General features: G+C 41.2%; 1 protein-coding gene across 4 annotated transcripts in view; it reads right to left on the bottom strand.

Annotated features, from left to right (window-relative positions):
* Nucleotides 1-19,685, bottom strand: part of CEMIP (cell migration inducing hyaluronidase 1) — a 99,563-nt gene that overhangs the window by 28,959 nt on the left and 50,919 nt on the right. For 2 of the 4 annotated variants that reach the window (XM_068203789.1, XM_068203788.1), the window contains exons 2-11: nt 18,202-18,309; nt 15,095-15,247; nt 13,887-14,025; nt 12,873-13,109; nt 12,311-12,490; nt 8,263-8,333; nt 7,422-7,517; nt 6,675-6,796; nt 4,362-4,503; nt 3,338-3,529 (exon numbers count right to left, since the gene is read on the bottom strand). In XM_068203789.1, coding sequence (XP_068059890.1) covers nt 3,338-3,529; nt 4,362-4,503; nt 6,675-6,796; nt 7,422-7,517; nt 8,263-8,333; nt 12,311-12,490; nt 12,873-13,109; nt 13,887-14,025; nt 15,095-15,247; nt 18,202-18,277 — 1,408 coding nt within the window. In that variant the 5' untranslated portion in view covers nt 18,278-18,309. The remainder of the gene's footprint in view (nt 1-3,337; nt 3,530-4,361; nt 4,504-6,674; nt 6,797-7,421; nt 7,518-8,262; nt 8,334-12,310; nt 12,491-12,872; nt 13,110-13,886; nt 14,026-15,094; nt 15,248-18,201; nt 18,310-19,685) is intronic. The other 2 variants (XM_068203791.1, XM_068203790.1) reach the window with 1 other exon arrangement.

Raw genomic sequence — 19,685 nt, 5'->3', positions numbered from 1 at the left:
CAAGAGCATATAGGAGCACAAAAGAGCACTTCATCATTTCTGTAACATGGTGAAGCTTATCAGCATTAGTAGAAACTTCATACAGAGCAACCAAGATGAAGATAAGACTTGTTTCCCAGAGAAACTAGACAAAATACTTGATCTTTCCTACTATCCAGTTCTATCATAACAACACAACCCTTCCTTCCTTCCTCCCTCCCTCCTCCCTCCCTTTGCCCTGCACTGTTGTTCCTCCCCAAACCTTGTGAAGCTGGAAGATCAAACAGTTTTAATCTGTTCCCACAGTGCAAATAATCTAGGCACAAAAAATTACAAGCAAAAAAAAAAAAAAAAGAGTTAACAAAGAAAGCAAGTGGAAGGAAAAGTTCCATTTAAGTGAGAGACCATTTGACTGGGAGCAGGACCTGCAGATCTGGGTCCTCATGCAAACCACACTTACCCATGGGAGCCACAGTGTGTACATTAGGGCAGTTATTCCAGTAAAAAGTGCAAAAGACCAGACCCTGTATGTCCTCCTTCACTTTCTACACTGAGATTTGCAGATGTCCATAGTTAAATAACTAAATCCTCCTAGAACCTGATGGCAATTGAGTATTAACTCCCTTAAGTTCTTTTGAAAAGCTCTAATCAATCCATTTCTAGCCAGTAAAGAAAGTATGAGTTTCAGCAGGAAGTATCAAATATAAATAGGACATGAGCTAACTAATGAGTTTGACTTTTTTGGCACAATATGCTAAACCATGTCTATTAAAATACTATTAAATTATGAGAGCATAAATTATACTAAGCCTTGGTATGCCAAGTGGCTGCCACACCAAACTGGCTGTCCACAAAGCAGAGGTTTTCTGCCTTTTTTATAACAAAGAGACTCTTAAGCAGTTCAGATCTGACATTTAGGTTTCATTTTAAAAATAAATAGAAAGGAAAAAAAAAGATTAAAAGGGAAATAAATCATCATGGGTAGGAATGGTTTTATCATTTGTCTTTCAAAGGGCAAACTTTTGGATTTCTCAGATGCTAAACTAAAGCTCTTAGGAAAATTAAGCCTTTCCACTTATTACAAATGACATCTCTCTGAGATCCTGTGTATAAATGTATGTGTGGAAGGCTTTTCTCAGAAGGAGCAAAGCAATCTTGCCTACCTTCCTAGCAAAAGGCATTTATGATTAATGTTCTTCTACACCCAGTTACAAGCCTGGCCCAGGCACACAAGGCCAGGCTGTGCCAGGGCTGCTCACCTGTGCTAAGACCAGGGGCCATTAGTGATCCTTATTCTGGCTAATTACATGTCATGGCACAGGGCAGTGGATGAAGTTACACCATGGCCAGGCACAGAGCAGCTCAGGGACCTCCTGGCCCCTAAAGGCAGGGGACATTTCAGCCTTGCCAGGTTTTATTTCATCTAGACTGAACTTAGATTCAGGCAGATTATTTTGTTTTCTAGTGCGAATCTGTTTTTGTTACAAGAAAGTTGGAAGTGATTTTTATAATTGGACTAAATTTTGTCTTGATTTATAAATCAGTGAAATCCCATTGACGTCAATAGAGTTGCCTGGATATAAGAGAGGAGAGACTTTGGCCCTGGTATTCATGTCATTTGTGGTAATAAAAGGAATGTCCTAATTCTCCTAAAGAGAAATTGGAGACCAAGAGCACAATTGCTTTAACAAGTGTTTCCACTGCTTCTTCACTTGAAATTCACATGAACTTTTTTGTTGTTTTTAACCCATTATTTGTTTCCTTAAACTAACCTAGCTGTCACTGCTGCAGAAGATGAATGTAAATACATGAATTCCACAGATCCATCAGATTATGGGAAGCCCAAGACTCCTACACCATCTTCATTTTTACTGGTGATCTTCCAAGACCATCTTCATGATGTGACTTGTATCATACCAGTCTGAATCCAACAGCTCAAAAGTTGCTCAAGAAAAATATTCAGCTTGGAAATGCATCTTCTTTGAAAGCACTAGACATTTGAAGTCATAAGACTATGATACATCCAGACTGTAAATAACATTTTTCTTGGCCTAGTGCACATCTCCAGCAATGAATGGCCAAAGCTCTGTGGGGAGGCAACTGCCAAAGGAAGTGTATTGGTAGCTTCCAGAAGAAGTTGCATCAAAGATAATGTTGAAGTGGCTCATTTCAGAGAACCAAGTGAACTCCCTGGTGCATTGGATGTTCCAAGTGCCCTCTTGGTTTCTCAGAAAGGTCTTACTGTAAATGCAGACAAGACCTCTGCCTAGAGCAACAGCCAGCGTGCAAGCAAAGATAAAATCACATACATGATTTACCACCAGGCAGATGCTGCCTCTGAAAGACAGCCTCATCTACTACAGACTTTTACACTGTAAAATAATGTTTGCTTTTGTAAATTATAGAAGCAAAATAATCCTCATCTATTCAGATAAGGGGCAGTTCATGTGCTATTTCCATGCTCTACTTATCAGTGTGCCAAAACAAGGTTCTAGAAGGGAAAGACAACTTCACAGACTCAAGTGAAGATTAAATCTCCCTCTCTGGATTTCAGTTTTATGCTCATGCTGATAATAGTCTGTCTTCATCATGGTTATGCTTCTTAATTGGATTCCATTTCCAGAGGCCATTCTACAATCATTGGACTACAAAATCTATTCATCGAAAGCAATTTGTTTTGCATTTGAGCTGGTCACCTACAAGAGAAAAATGCTGGGGCTCTACAAAGGCTCCCACTCCTTCTCAGGCTGGCTCTGGCAGCACCCTGCCATTCCATCTCCCCAGTGCAGAGGCTCAGGACAACTCACTGGCTGCCAGAACTGTTTGGTTAATACATCACCTCTAAGCAATACTCTCTGGATACACTGTAAATAGGAAACAGTAGCTTCAGTAGTACAAAACAATATTTCTAAAATGTAAGATTACAGTTCTTGTTAAATTAATCTTAGGAAAGCAGCCAGTTGGAAATTACTTCATAGCCTTACAGTGTCTCACAGTCTGCTCCTGCCCTCTTCCCATCATCTGTGCTCATCTGCTTTCTAGGAAGCGGTATTTCAAATGCAGTTATTGCAAATCTCAAATATATAACCTGTATCTGTTCCTCCTAAGTAAATTCACCCACTCAATACCGTGCTTGGGAACAAAAATGGAGTCAGCTATGAAAAGAGAAGGCAGAAAGGAACCAAAATCAAGTTAGATTGTTTGCAAGCATGAAAGTTATGTATCCCAAAAGCATCTAACAACCAGACATCAAATTCAGGTGTCTTTCAACATTTTTCAGTCCTTCTTGGAGTCATCTCAGGGCAAATGACAGAATTTGTGAACTGCAACGCCAGAGTGATAAGATGAAGCACCTCACCTGCTACCTTGACCTGGGTGGGTCTGCAGGTTCTGCAGGGCAGCACTTGGAACTCTTCTGCCTGGTACATGGAGTAGTCAGTGCTCGCCACCACCAGCCTGTCCCCAGGTCTCCATGAGCTCACATCATCCACCAGATTCAGGATCGTGCTGTTCACGTTGGTGTCAACGGTTACTGTGAGCTTTGGTTTCACTGAAAACCCAAAATGCAAGGGTGGGGAATTCAGTCAATCTTATCAGAAAAAGCTTGCTCCTTCTTTTTTCTCCCCCCCCCCCCCCCCCCCAACCTTGGAGTGCCACCAATAATTATTATTTTTTTCATGTTAAAAAGAAAAAAAAGTTAACTCCTTCAAACATATTTTTTACTGGCTTTGGCTCGGCAAGCAAGAAAACAGGAAAGTATTTTTCTTTAGTTGCAGGCAGGTGGATTTTCCACTAACCCCAGGATAAATTTAAATGTAGCTCTTAGTGGCTCATTCTCACCACACCCACTTAGCACCAGCTCTTGTGGGCGTTGGGTGCTGTTGTTTACAGCAGCCACGGGGTCGTTAACCTAATGATGGTTTTTTCCGGCAAAACACCAGTCTGCCACACTTCGTTTCCTGCCAGCACCAAAAATCCTAATGACCTGTCTAATGACCAGGGTAAGGACAGCGGTGTTGGAATGATTAACTACAAAATAACAGTTTCAAACCCTGTTGTCTTCACACGTTCTGATTGACTAATCCTACATCATCCCAAAATGTTTTTGCAAAAGACAAAGAATTTACAGGAAAGAACTTGCCAAATATTTCTCACAGCTTTGCTGGGTATTTGGAAAACCACCCTGCTTCTTCTGTTGGTGCTCAGGAATTTTCCCTGAGATAAATCTTCAGCCGTTCTATCTGAGTTCATGTCCATAGCCCAGCCCAAATCTTTAACTTGGAAAAATTACAGAAGTTGATCTGACACCAAGAAGGAGCCAGGCATGAGAGGACAGGATTTCTGCTGTTGTGTGTTCTGGCTCTCACTGATGGGGCACATACCAGATTTGCCACACAGGAACCTCACTCTGTAGTTGCGGCAGCCCTCGCCTGTCTGGTCCTTGCCGTGGCACAGAAATTGGTAATCGTGGCCGCCCTTGTAGAAAACCTCAGTGCTTAAATCCGCTCCATCAAGCGTCATTGCCTGGAACGAGGATGGAAATACAACTCAGGTGCTGCTGTGAGGTGAAGGGATTTCACCAAAACATCTGAGCCATCAGAAGAGGCCTTGCTTTGTTTTGGGTGATGGCACAACCACTGCCTAGCAAACCCCTGTGACTGTGCTCTCCAGCCAGCATTTCCAGCTGCGGCTCACACACAGCTACTGCTTAGGTGCACGCCTTTTCCTGTGTCTGTGCTGAGACCATGGGCTGTTTTGGGAGGAGTTTGTGAGCTTCACAAACAGCTGCCTCGGTGCCCTAGATTTTCTCTTGCCATTGGTTTGAGGGCAGATGGAAACGTTGAACACAGATGCTTGCACCCAGATTAACTCATGGCTTCAAGCCTCTGCACTGCACTCATTCCATTGCTTGTGGCTAGGCTCTGTCTGAACCTTGCAGAAGAAAGGGGCTAGGGGTTTTATTTCTCCATTGCATGGATCAGTCTGTCAAAAAAACCCCAAGTGTACTGCAACACTGCTGCCTGTTCCAAAAGAAACAAGGAGAAAGTGGCCTTCTCTCACAGGCAAGTACCAGCCTGTAGAGCTGCCTTGAGAAAAAAGGCTGTATCATGCCAAGAAGCAGTGAGATATGTAACCTTTCTGGTGTTCCTGCTGGGGCAACATCTCAGGCTCATGTCAAATTTCACATTCTGTCTCTAGAGCTTGCATTTCTCTCAACCCTTTCACAAAAGTGTGGTGCATTGCATCGGGCAATCCAAATACCATGTGCATTTTGGCAAGGCACCAGGAGAAAAGCCATCTTTCAATGAAGGGTCTGATCCTGATTCTCTCACTCATGCAGGCTTTCCTTATTGATGAATCCACCCTGCTGCCGTGTGTGGGATTAGCACTGTCAGCTGGAGGAATGTGCCTCTGGCTGTGCTGTTCTGCTGTTATTATCATCATATCTTCAATTTTCTCCCATGTTCCAGAGCTGGGGCAGGCCAGCTGCTATAAATCAGTGTAGCTTTATAAAAGCAATGAGCAGCACCAGGTTACACTACCTAAGGATTTGCCCTAAAATCTGCAGGATAAACTGAAAAATGTCTCACTTTTAATATACATGGGGAAAAAAAATGTAGCTCATTTCACAGAAAAAGGAAATAAAAAGGTTTGTTTCTAGAGCAGAAGAATGTCTTTCTTCCTTCTGTTTTAACACACATTCTAGAAGGGGATGTATTGATGTATTGTAAGAAACATCAGGCCCCTGTTATGAACTAAGTTGTCACTTCTAATATATGTATATAGAAGCAGAAATGAATGTGAATTTGGTAAGACCAGGCAGAAAATTATAGGGCAGTTTTTTCCTTTCTGTTCAAGAGAGATTCTTTATAACATCTAGCCCTGGAAACTTTCACTCATACAGTCAGCATTCCCATTTATTCAATAGCCACATTCTTGTGAATAACTCCACTGGCTCAGAGCACACAGAAACCCGAGGCTCAGCCTCACACAGATGTGAAGGATTGTATTGCCTTTTTCCAGCCAGTGCTTCTGCTACAGTATTTTTACCAGGTAGACATAAAAAGTATATGGTGAACATATACAAAAGAAATACCCTCATTTTTTTCTGGGGTTTTTTTTTTGGTCCTTAAAGAGGTTTTTTGCAGTGTCAGAAAAGGTATGTGAGTGCTCCTCAGCATGCTGGCCTGATGGCATAATTATAATGCTTAGCTCCAAACAGAATTCAAATTTCCACAGATAATTGATTCCAAGAAATGGCTGAAAGCTCACCAATATTTTTTGACAACCTGCTACAGCTGGTAGTTGCCCTATCTTGTTACATTTTTTAATTAATTTTTTAGGTAGGGTCTCTTCCAGGACCATTTAAAACCTTTGAAATTTTCATGTGCTTGCTCCTTTTAATCTTCCAGCAGGGAACCACATATTTTACGATAGCATCCATGCTGTCCATGACCCATCTGTACACCTTTTCATGCCAGGAGCCAGAATTTACTGAAAGGAGCTCAATTCTATCAAATCTGCCCCAGAACAATATGAAACTGTAGAAAAGATCTTGTTGGTTATGTATTAGAGTGGTAAAATAATTGGTGTATTTTATTTAGAAACAAAAATTACTGACAAGCACAATTATTTTGGGGGTTCAGTGTCAGTCCAAAGAAGACTTGCCCCTCTAAAGCAAGTGGTAAGCCTACCTGGATGTCAACGGGCTGCCTGCAGATTTTGTCAGGATGAGCAGCTTTGAAGTCAGACAGCTTCTCCATGTCCTTAGATCTTGCTTTGTCAGGCTTCTCAAACCACTCTGTCCATTCTACATCTGGAGACAAGTGCAAACAAGTACAGCCATTTGAAAGTCAAGCTTAATGAGCACAGCAAAAATGCACAATGCATGATATGATCTCGGGTATCATTCACAAGTTTCTTCACTGATGATCTGATTCATGCCTCTTCCTGCCAGTCTGTCAGCCACTTTTAATGATGCTGTGAAGTGCAACCAGCCAAGGGAGAGCAGAGTTATTAAAAGCTTCATAATTGGCATGTGCACTGCAAGCATTATTAATAGATTCAGATTTGGGATCTGTGTCTGCCTTAGCTGCCTTCTCTGATCTTCAGATCAAGTTGCACCAGCTACTCTGTGTTGTCTGAGACATGGACACAATGACTGTGCAGTGAAAAGAAGAGGTTGTGTGTGATCTCTGAGACCACAGGAGATGGAATTTCATACCCAGTGCAGAAAAGGAAAAAGGATCCCAGTTATTCAGAGGGTCCTACAGACAACTGGGGAAAGAATCTGTGAGTGTTCATTAACTGGTTTAGAGACGACATAAATAGCAGTTAGCAAGTCCACTCTTCCCAAATGGAAAAGGATTGCAGGAAAGAAGATGATTCACTCTATTTGTCAGCTGTCTAGCACCAAGTGAAATAGCCCACAGACCCCTCACCTTGAACCCACTCGCTCGTTGAAGAGACGTTAAAATGTTCTCCATTCTCAGCTTTGAATAGTTTGAATACTTTGGCCACAGCTGACCCTTTGTGACCTGTTAAAAAACCCAAAACATTGGAAAAATCATTGAAAACAATTGGAAAAATCATGGAATGCAATTTATAAGAGTAAGAACTGAAAATAATTGTCTCTGTGAGTATTTGCACACTTTGACTATATTATTCAAAATTAGCCCTGCACAACTTCCAGAAAAATTTACTAATCTTGCAATGAGGCTTCAGACACTTTTGCATGGATAATGAGGAAGAAAAACTTTCAAAAATCAAGAAAGGATAAAGCCCAGAATTACTTGTCATATATTGCTAATTTTATTTAATGTTGTAGCAAGCTGTGTTATTCATGTCATGAGAAGACAGAGACTCAACAGTGTTCAGCTTGCCAGAAAATGGCTTCACAGGAAGACATGAGGGTACTAATTCAGGATACACTGACTAAATTTTCAGCTGGTGTGAACTGGGTCTGTTCCACAGATTTGTGTCTTAAGAGAGGCAGTGTCTGAGCTCAGTGAAGTTTCATGGATTTACACTGGTGCAGGATCTCACCTTTTATCTAAAGGTTTGGCCAGCCTAAACTATCCCTCACTCAGCTGCTTCAGATGCATTAGTGGGAAGAAGCAATATATAAGGAGAGCATTCCATTAAATATGTCAAACCAGCAATTGCTTATGGCTTCAATGTAATGCAGTGGGAAGTAAAAACACCATTGAACAAATTAATCTCAGCTATAACTCCAGTAACTTTCAGAAATCATGTCAAGACAGCATTTTGTGCATTAAATACCTTGATATTCAATGTGGTCTTCGACAGAAGAGGAGGGATTTCCTTTAATGGTAATAAAACTCCATGGGTGTCTGGAAAATGAAAGTGAGAAATGATCAAGTAATGTCAAGTATGAGATACATATTTCTTATAGCCTAATGTTCCTAAATTTCTCAGAGGCATCACATCCAAAACAGTCTCATTAGTGTCACAGGCAGTGTAGTTAAAATTAATATTATCTTAACACTCTATATTTCTTCAGTAAATGTATCAGAAGAGAAGCAAATTTGAAGACAAATCCCCACTTAAAACATGCCTGTAACAAGTGTGTGTTTTTTAAATGAATGTTTGAAGAAACTTGTGTATGACAGACCTAAGAGACACTGGCAACTCCTTGGGAAACCTGAAAATAAATCTGGTGTGTGTGTGTGTATGTGTGTACATGTGCATACACTGAAGAATATGAAAAGAAACCACCTCTGCTTAAATAAATTTAGCTCATGCTGAAACCTTGTATATGACAATTGTCTTTGGAATGACCCATGAGAATTTCTAATAGACAGACTGGCCGGCAAATGATAGTCTCTGATAGCCTTAGATAGTCTCTGCTTATCTAGTTTCCTTCTTTGAACATTGAACAAGGATGAAGGTTTACGGCCCTGAATTGTCTATTTAAATCTGATCCCATGTCAGAATTCAGTTCATTGCCATCTGATGGTTATTGATCAAGTAGGTTCAATAGCTGTCAGCCACCTTGGAGGATGACCACATGGATGAGAAAGCAATGGAGGCAGGGACTGAAGTGCCTCCCAACCTTGGGGGTGAACCCAATTAGTAGGGGTGAGGAGGGATTTTTATCTTCAAAGTAGAAGCAGTTCAAGTATATCTGCTCTTAATGAGTAAGAGAATAAAAAATATGCTTTTAGGTGGTAGGGAGACTGTCCTGAATTACCAAAAGCTCCCGTGGATTAGGTCATGTCTCTATAGTTATAAATATCTGGTCATTTCAATTGCATCAAGAGTCTTGCAGGTCACCTTACATTGGTGCAAGTGAAGTTCCAAACCACTCTGGTTTGGAACTCCGGAATAAAACACATACAGACATACAGAGAGCCACTAAAACACACCCAAATCACGAGTGTGCCACGAGCTGGGGTTTGCTGGGATTTGTTGCTCTGGGGGCAGCAGGGGCAGGCTCAGGGTGAGCGCTGGTGCAGCCCATGCTGTGCCATGGCCCCGGTGGACACGGCTGCTCCAGGGGACACTGTCCCAGCAGCGTGTCCTCAGCCCCAGCCCTGGCCAGGCTCCGTGGGAGCTGCCAGCACCACTGCCTCGGGAGCCTGCCAGCGAGCCAGATGCTCCTGCCGGAAAATTTGCCTGCATGCCAATTGCCAAAGGCACTGACGGGCTGTGATCTCCATCCAGGGAGAGGAGGGGGTTGGGAGCAGGAAGGACACTTTATCACTCAGAAGTCAAGATAGATTTTTTCTGGTTTTGTTATTATTATTATTATTATTATTATTATTATTATTATTATTATTATTATTATTTTGGTAAACCAAATTTGAAACAAATGACAAAAATTATGATGCCTTAAAAACAATCTCAAAAAAAAATCTAAAGAATAAGGAGTTATTCACTTCTGCAACTCAAGGTTTGGCCCCACTTCATGTGTTAAAATACTTGTTTCTCCCAGTTATTTTACCACTAAAAATAGTTTTAAAGTTGTTCAACCCTGACACATAAGGACACATGCAATCTGTTTGGGCTATATGAAATGAAGCCACCAGGAAGACCAGAGCCAAGCAGGAGATATTTCTGTGTGATTCCAAAGAGAATAACTATGTCATCAAGTGCAAAAAGGCTTTCTTTTCATTTATTAGTAAAAGGGGGGAAAATGGCTCACACTGAAAGAGTAAACACACTTTTCATAAGGAAAACAATAGGAGAGGAATGCAAGATTTTCCTTTCATTCCTAATGTTCTGGACTCAGCAAATAGGCAATTAAAAGAGATTCCAGGAGCACAGAAACATTTCTGAATAAATCAGCATTGTGCATCAGCTCTGCTACAGCAAGGGGGAGTTGCACAACTTTACAATCTGGTTGAATACTGAACAAGTGGAGATGGATAGGAATTTGCCCATTAACCCCCACCAGCACCCCCACCAGAAACCAACACAATCTACGACTGAATTACACTCTTATTCTCTCAGGGATGCCCATGGCCAGCCCCAGCCATCATCAGGAGCTGAGAAGATTTGACAGCCAGGATTCAGCAGGACCAGCCAGCAAACCCCAGTGCTGGGCAGTGAGTGGTGACAGGCGTGTTAGAAAGAAAAATCCATCTGCTCTCCTCAGTCAGAGCCTGCCATGGCCACAGAGGGTAAAATGTGTACACATGTGTCATTTTCTCATTCTGAACAATTTTTTCTGAGATACTAAAAAAAAAAAAAAATCCAAAAGCACCTGTCAAGTGCATACATCCTTATTCACAGTTATAGATGTATCTGAAATGTAAACCACTGTATCTAAATCTTGTTACACTGAAGTGGAAGTTCAATTTGCTTTAGAGGAAAAGCTTGGATACACCTAAAGCTGCCTGTGTTCCACTGCGCCATCAAACTGCCTTTCTAAGTCTGGCCCCAGCTGCCACCCAGACAATGTGGTTTTGAGAATTGATGAACTTAAATTCTGAGAACACTCCTAAAAATATGTTATTTTAAATAATGCACCAGATATTTTTACACACACCAGCATGCTGGTGGAAGACAGTGTTCACCAATTACTACTTCATTATTTATCCACATGTCTCTATAACTCATGGCATGCAATTTTGTGGCATTTCAGATAACAGCATGGCAAGAATTAGCCTTTTGACCACAAATAATAGCAACACTGAAAGTCACGCTTGCATGGATGAATTTCTGCAGTATTTCCATTATAAACATTGATGGCAAAATGATGAGAAGCTCACATTGAAACACCACAGCAGCCTAAAAAAAATCAAGTGCAATTTACTTTTATAAACATATGCAAAAACCATCAATTCCTTCCTGTATCATCACTGGGGAAAAAAGTATCATGTTTAAAATCACATTCTGTTTCCCTAATTCCATCATTTGAAAAAACATCCAGCAGGCTACTGGGCTCTAATATGGGGTTTAAATTTGAGGTCAAGAATTACAGTGATGGAGACAGCCTGGTTTTGGAGACCATTTCTGCCCTCCTTGTTGATTCTTTGAAATGTGTTGTCTGGTGCTCAGGAACCCCTGTAACTTTTGACACAACCTCTTCATCAACCACCCCAGATCTTGCTCCATCTGTGTGTGCCCAGCTGACAGATGTCTCTTTCCACAAACTACTGTATTGAAACACTTCTCCATACAAGGCAGATTTTGTGTGTGTGTGTGTGTGTGTTCGGCAGACATCCTCTTAGTGCCTCATAAAAAAAAGCCTACATAAATTCAGATAAACACAAAAAATATAATGGCTACAGTTGGGTAAATAGCAAGTATTCTCAACAGTCTGGGTGCCAACACAGACACTGTTTTGGCCACAGAAGTATTTACAGTCCACGCCATAAATCCATGTTTGCTGAATTTCTGTGCTGCACAAGTCCCCGGACCTGTATTGGACAAGCTGAGGAATGTGCTGTGTGTCTGTATGCATGTAGCCAGGGCTACACAGCAATTATTGTACCCTCCTTGATGCTCAGCCCATCTAATCCTCTCTGTGTGTATAAATATGCTTCTTAAACCTCTGGGGGATGGCTTGAAAATAAATTGGAATAGGCAACCTGTGGGAACAATATCTTGGAAAACCATCTTTTTTAATGTGAATCATATGCTATTCCTCAATCTGCTAATAAAAATACCTAATATAGACTCTGAATGCATCTGAAACTATCTAATTAACTGCTAAAACTGCACATTGAGAAGTTTCCCTCTTTTTTATTTTTTTTTTCCCATGTGAAAGAACTTTGTGACTTTGAAAGACTGGAACTATTTGGACATCTCAGGAACATAATAAAGCCTCTGTGCTGGGAGAACTGGCAGGACTGGCACATACCTAAACCCAAGGTGGAGGAAATGCTTGCTGCCCAGTTTGGTCATTGCTTTCCTGGCCAAGTCATCCAAGTTTCTGGATCCTTCATCATTCACTGCAACTGACAGGATCATGCCATTTGCAACTCTACCCAAATACTGAGCTAGCCGGACACTTTCCTCTTTTGCTCTGTAGGTATCAAACCTGAAATGATCAAAAACACCCATAAACATTTACTGCAGCAATCACCACATCTTTACATACTGAAAAGCAAGAACTATAAAGAAAGTAGTAGTCTTTTGTGCTGTTCATTGTAATATTATCCTGCTGCAAAAGCACTTGTCTAGCAGGGTGTGTTAGGGGCTTCTGTTAAGCCAAATTGATTGAACTCTAGTTGACAAACTGCAAGGTATAACACTGCTCACTCTGTGGTTTTGGAGATTGCTGGTCTAGGAGGAATTGGACAGACATGCAATTACACCCGTTTGAACAAGATGCTGAAATGTGTGTGTTTGAGCTTGCTGAGATGCTGTCCCCAGCCTGTTCCCCAAGATCCTCACATCTAGGCAGTCAGAAGGTCACTCACCGATCAGAATGGACAACTGCCCCTGTCTTTGGGTCAATAACATGGACAATGACACCCCGGTGGCCCCAGCTCCTTTCGAAGTAATATCCACCTTCTTCCATGCCACCAGGATGAAGAGTCTTGTTTAAGAAAGTCCATGACAGCTTTTTCTTTCCATGGATCTCAAGAGTGCCACCTTTGCTGACTCCAAGGTACTTCTGTCCGAAGTAAGGATTTGGCTGGCTGCCGTCATCCGCTCTGAAGCAAGAAGGGAGGAAAAGGACCCGGTTTGGGTTTGTATCTGAGTGAAGGAACCTCTCTCTTTGTGCTGCTGAGACCCAAGGAGAGAAGTCTCATGGTTTGCTGTGCATTTCTTTCAGGTATTCCAAGCATCAGGAGCTGCCCACATTGTACAGAAACCAAATTATTTTTAAAAATAGTAGCAGCTACCAAAGACCAAAAGCAATCCGGAACATAGGTTATACATGCTATATTCATTATATCCAGACCAGAGGAGGCCTGGAGCTCAGACTGAATGGCACGTCTGTGTTTTTGAATTCTGGAGGCAGGCAAGACCCTAACCAGGAGATAAGAGGTCCAGTGGTTGTTAAATATGAATTTAGCATCCTTGAAATTTTAAGAGATCCTGTACCAATCTGCAAGACATAAACATATTACCCTTCAACTCACAGCTCCCATACAGAAAGAAGGGAAGTTTAGAGAGGAGAACTTTCAGATAAAAATAACTCCTCAGGTTTTAAGCCTATTCTGGAAAATCAGTTTGAGTTGTGGAAAGGGGCATGCTGATTCTCTAGCATGCCTGCAGTATTCACATCCCCGTAGAAAAGAAAAAAACTCAAACCAGCATCAATTTTTGTGAGCCATTTAAATTGTTTAAAAAGTTACTGAACTTTCCACAGAGCACTGATGATACGTATACCTGAGAACATGTAATTTTAAGAAACATTTTCATTCCCTGACCTGGAAGAGAGATGCCAGAAGGTTCTAAGGGAGTATTTTATCATGCATACGTACCGCCCATATAAGACGATAACCACATTGCCTTGGTAAGGGCACAGCTCACTGCCAATGTGCAGCTCTCCATCATTTTCAATGAGTATATGTCTTGTACGCAGAATGATGGGCTGCACATCGTCCTTGATGACCAGTTTTCCTAAGCAGAGAAGGTTATGACATTTACTTTATCACCCAGCAGCTCATGTGAGGTTGTGCTATCATTGTGCTAAACCCAACGCTGAGCTGTCATCTCAGTTTTTGAAAAATTCTCTTCATATATCCCAAAACAGCTCTCAATACAAATCCTGAAAACATTGGGGTTTATTCAGTCCAGTTCTTGAAGAGTGCAAATAAGATTTACATGGAAGAGAACCTGTTGTAGATGTCAGTGAAACCAATGGGAAGAATGATGATGTCTGACTAATTTCAGAAAGCTGAATGATTTCTTTATTATAATTATACTATGATACATTAATATACTATATAAAAGAGGATACTAAAAACTGCATGCTACTTTCTCTAACTATGATATCTAACTCACAACTCATGACCCTGTTCTCCAGAGTCCAGACACAGGTGGATCCGATTGGCCATCAGGCCCAAACAATCCACCATGATCCAACAAAGCATTTGCTCTAGGTAAACAATTCTCCAAACACATTCCACAAGAGAAAAACAAGGAACAGAAATAGAAATTGTTTTCTCTTTCACTTCTCTCTGTGCACCTTTATAAAAATCCTGAGAGAGAGAGAAATATACTTATCACAAGAACCCATTCAAAACTGAGACAGAAATTTAGGGTTAAGATGAATAAAAGTTATTCATGCCAGCAACACTATGTCTCTGTCCTTGGAGACAAAGAGGGACATAAGCATCTGCCCTGTCCTGAGGCCCTGATAACACAACTACTGCAGTATGATGCTATCGGGCCAGTGATTTGATAAAAAAATTGTTTTTGAAGCAAATTGCAGAAGTAGAACTGATCTTTACACTGAGCTATTTGTGTAAATTCTCCAGACAGGACAGAAAATAGGCTGTGTACAATGGCTAAAGAATCTCAGCACCTCAGCTACCACCCAGCCATGTACTGAGGAAAAGCTGTGTTTGCCCAGTCGCCACCCACTTCTCAGCAAGAAGCAAGAAGCTCTCCCAGCACAATCCACAGTGATTTAAACAGTCCCAGTGGAGAGCAGAGTGCAGCCAGCCTTGCCAGCAGCACGTTTTACCTCCATCAGTGATGTGGATAGAGTGGACCGTCGCAGAAGAAGAGAGAAGCAGCTTCCTGCCGTTGCGGATTTCAACGCGGTTTTCTTCATTGTGACCTGGGTTCCAGATTTCCAACTCAGGCTCTCTGTCAGGACATGTGACAGCTGCTTCTGCTGGGCACAGATGGAGAGTGAAAACAATCAGTGTTTGTTTGGAGTGGGACAGGAAGCTCTGCACCTGGGCATCTTTACAGTATTATTCAGCTTCAGCCTCTTGGCTGACTCCCTGGAACACAGCAATACCTCGGTGCAGCAGGGTACGTGTGGGTCACGACCAAAAGAAAACAAACAACAGCTTAAGCTGTGTGGTTTTCTGTTTTCTGGAAGAATGGAAAAACCCAATGCAAAGGAGCCTTGCAGGGGAAGCAGTTTCTAGAAAACTGCTGAAAAGGGACTTTAACTGAGCCCTTCCTGCTGTGACATATAGCTCTTTTCCTACCATCTAGACACAAAGCCCAGGGAAGGTGTTGATAAAAGGATAAAACAACTACTACCTTTAAAAATGCCCTCAAAATACCTGCTTTGTTTAATATAAAGATGTCAAAATATGTTTGCATTATGTATTTTCACTGGAGATAGAAAGAAAAATAGATCAAACTGACATGGAAACACCAAGCACCAAGCAATTACCAGTAACAGAGCAACGGGAACCTCACAAGTGTGTCTGGGTTTGTGAGCTTTTCCAGGCAGAAGCAATAAGGATTCATTCACTTTGGGATCACACATCTGCAGTCTCCACACACAAATTTGATGATGGGCTGCCATGACGTGTTAGTCTGAACAGCTCTCATGCCACATGCAAGAGTCTCATGTTGCAACTATTTATTTCAGATAAAATATTTCCCTGGTACAACCTCAGCTGATATGTGAGCCTCATGTCGTACTCTAATCAACAAAACTGCGAGTGAGAGTCTCACGTGTGATGCATATTTTCTGAGGGTAGAACCCTTTCTAATCCTAGGAAGCTGAGATCAGTGGAAGTTTGAACAATGAGCCCTTTGCCTTCAGAAAGGGCTGGGAATTCTCACCAGCTTTCCAATTTTTATCCCTTAAAACAAAGACACCATGGAGAAAAGTACAGGACCAACAAATCAGTGAAGATGGGCATGGGATAAACCTTGACCTCAGCAGGGTTATGTCTCTGGAACTTGGTATAGTAAAGTTGGGTGGGTTTTGCCCCACAGGCACTAATGCCTCCAGGTAATGGAAGGGACAAGAATGTGAATCCAAGCAAGGAAACATTTCCTGCTACTGGTACAGTCAGCAGGCAGTTGTTTTGTGCTGCCACTGCGGACTTGAAGGACATCTGTAATTCCACTGCAACAGAAACAAAATCTGTCCATCTGCATTCAGTTTCCCCTCACATTCCTCCACCAGCTTCATATCTTAAGAAAACAATAGAATTGGACCAGCCATGGCTTTAAAGCCTCCAGAGCCCAAATAAATATCAATTTTCAAGGTGAGTGAGGGATGTTTCCTGTGGGCTGCATAGACCTGTCTCTCTGAAAACTTTTCCCATATACATGAAGTAAATCAAAAAGGGCCAATAATCGACCAGGCAGCAAGTCAGACACAGATAAACATCCAGGACCTGATTTTGATGCCACTGTGCCAGCTGGAAGCTGGAATTATATTAATAATGTCAGAGGCACTCCCTCTGATTTACAGTAACTGAGAAAAATGAAGAGGTGTTTCTGGGTTCCTACCAGAAGCCACACCTGAATTAATAAAAGTTAGAAAAGGTAAATATTTCAGACAGGGAATGGGGCTTGCATTGTAAATAGATGTTCAAATATAACTGCAATTATATATTTTTTAAAAAAGATCAACAAATTTTTTTTTAAAAAGACAACCATTTTCTTAAAAAAAAGATCTGTTATTTCCCTGAGAATAAGGATAATAGAAAAAATTTGCTCATGATGAGAAGTGATGAAAAACCAAGAGAATCAATTCCAATGTAAAGGTATAATTTATAAATTATACCTTAATTAATCAATTAAAATGTAAAGGTATAATTTATCAATTATACCTTAATTAATCAATTCAAATGTAAAGGATAAAAATCTTGTTCATTTTTCCATTTACTTGAATATGCTACTTTGCAAGGAGCTTCCTGCAGTCTCAAAAGATGACTTGTGCCCCAAATTCATTATTTTGAAACAGAGAGGCATACAGGGAAGCTGAAGGGGAAATCAAGAGGAATTTAGGCTGGTATTTGGGAAGACAAACAGCAAAAGCCAACAAACCAGAAGCAGAGGACCCAAATTCCCAATTTCATTCATCAATTTGTACCAGGAACTTTGCACATCACCAGCATCTGCTGTGCCAATGACACCATCAGGCTGAGCATCTCCTGCCAGCTGGTCCAGTTACCTTGACAGCTTGATTACTGCTTTCATTGTCATTTTTTAAATAAAAGTGCAAATTCTACCCAGCATAAGGAATTAACTGAATGTTTGCTTCTTGACCAAAAGGGCCTGAGCATGACAATGAGAGGTTGCTTCATGCAGCTGCAGTGTTTGGGGCAAGACATATGGTCTCTTTGTTCCAAACAAATACAAACCTCCAAATTAGCTGTATATAGAATATGTAAATCAAGCTCCCCTTTCCCCCTTCCCTGAACTGCTTAGTAAAAAAAAACAGCTTGGAAGAGACAAAACCCAAGGGACAGGGATGTCCCAGGCCAGAGCTTTTTGCTCCCCACATCTGGGCTTGAGGAATGCAGGGAAATGCTTGCCTTCACCTCCCTCAGCCACAGCTATTAGGACCTGAGGTTTCTTTTCCTATTTCTTTGTGGCACTTTGTTGAGTTTGTGTTTGCTTTAAGAATGTGTGGCAGAATCTGAGGCATTGCTGAGGGTACTTTCACCTGCTCAGAAATTTCAGTCTTTGCCACTCCAGCTGCCCTTGACTGAGTATATTGGCACACCAGAAAACTGCTTTTCTCCTGAGTTTTTTCACTCTTTCCTTGACTCTTTTTATACAAAGAGTGAAAAGCTGGTCAATTTAAAGCTATTGAAAAATAGCATTACAAACTATAACCTTTTTCCCCATGGCAAGAAAACTTACCTGTGCTTACTGAAGAGACTACAAACAGAAAAAAACCCAAACTTCCAGCCAGATACTTGGAGGTAGGTAGAGCCATTTTTCAGGATTTTCAATTCTCTGTATGGGTAACTGTGAAAAAAGAATATCAAGAAGATGTCACTTTTTTCTTTCTCAGCTCATTCACTGAACAAAAAAAAAAAAAAAAAGAGGTTAACTTCAGCTTTATGCCAGACCACATCCATTCCTGTTCAGCTCGATGGCTGGAAACACCTTTGCACTGATTCAGGACCAGCCTGAACAGAGCAAGGAGCCATGGGCAGCTCCTCACCCTTTGTTTGGTTTAGGATAAACCCACTCGGGAATCCAAATAGACACTCAGAAAGCAGCCACCAGCTGTAACCAAAAACGCCTTAGGAATGTGGCATAAACACATCCAGTGTCAGGACTCTCCAGGGCTGCATATTCACATGTGCTAGAAAGTAATGAAACACAACAGAGAAGGCGTTTGCAGAGTGACAAATTTCCACGGAGTAACCTTTCAGTGGCACCTCTCTCCCCCTGAAATACCCACACATTTTTAGCAATGGTGTTTTGTGTAACCCCCAGATAAACCATACTCACACTTCCAACCTGAAGCATGCAGTTTCTTAGATTTCAGATCTAAGAAAATATTGTCTGTTTAGTGTGCCAGCTCAGAATTTTCTTGCAAAACCAAAAGCTGCTTTTGAAACCAGTCTACCTAATGTTGTTTTTGTTTCTTCCGTAGCCAACCCCCAGCAAAAACAAACAAGCAGTGTCATGAAAGTCAAAGTTAGAATTAATGTGATTCTCTCTGGTCTCCAGTGATTGACTCTGCAGCTCTGCCCCGGACTCATGACAATTTATTGACATGTGTATTCACAGGGAGGCAAGGACACCCACTTCTGTATTCATAAGGAACTGTTTAAAATTCACATGTAGTCCTTGGAGTCTTTAGGTTTTATCATATAAGCCAGTGTCTGGGGAATATCAGAGACATTTATTTGTAGCTGTCATGTCACATCCCACCAATGAAACTGGATAAATGTATGCCTCACACAGATTAGTTCAACTCAAAATAAAACCCCGCTGAAAAACAATTCCAGGGTACCCCAATTTCTTTAGAGCAAAAACAAATGTTATTTTTCATTTCACTTGTTAAACAACAACAAAAACAACAACAGAAACACAAGAAAAGGAATAGAAGAAGCCAGGATTTATTCTGGAGCAAATTTTGTAGTGTATATGTGAAGCACATCTGTACTGTTCGTAAAGGTGCCACATCTCTAAGCACAATGATAGGTTCAAAACACATGTAATCCAATGATTGCAGTAAAAATATCACTAGGACCGGATTTTACAGGAAATATTTTGCCAGGGAAATGTTTGTTTGCTTTGGTATAGTGTATTTGACAGCCCTGAACTCTGGAAACAGCATAGACTCAGGGCTTGGTGGAGTCTATCAGGTGCTGAAATGCTGTTACAGA

This window comes from Anomalospiza imberbis, chromosome 13, assembly GCF_031753505.1.
Source record: "Anomalospiza imberbis isolate Cuckoo-Finch-1a 21T00152 chromosome 13, ASM3175350v1, whole genome shotgun sequence".
NCBI lineage: Eukaryota > Metazoa > Chordata > Aves > Passeriformes > Viduidae > Anomalospiza > Anomalospiza imberbis.
Note: the sequence above shows the minus strand (reverse complement) of the source record. Positions and strands in the feature narration are given on the sequence as shown.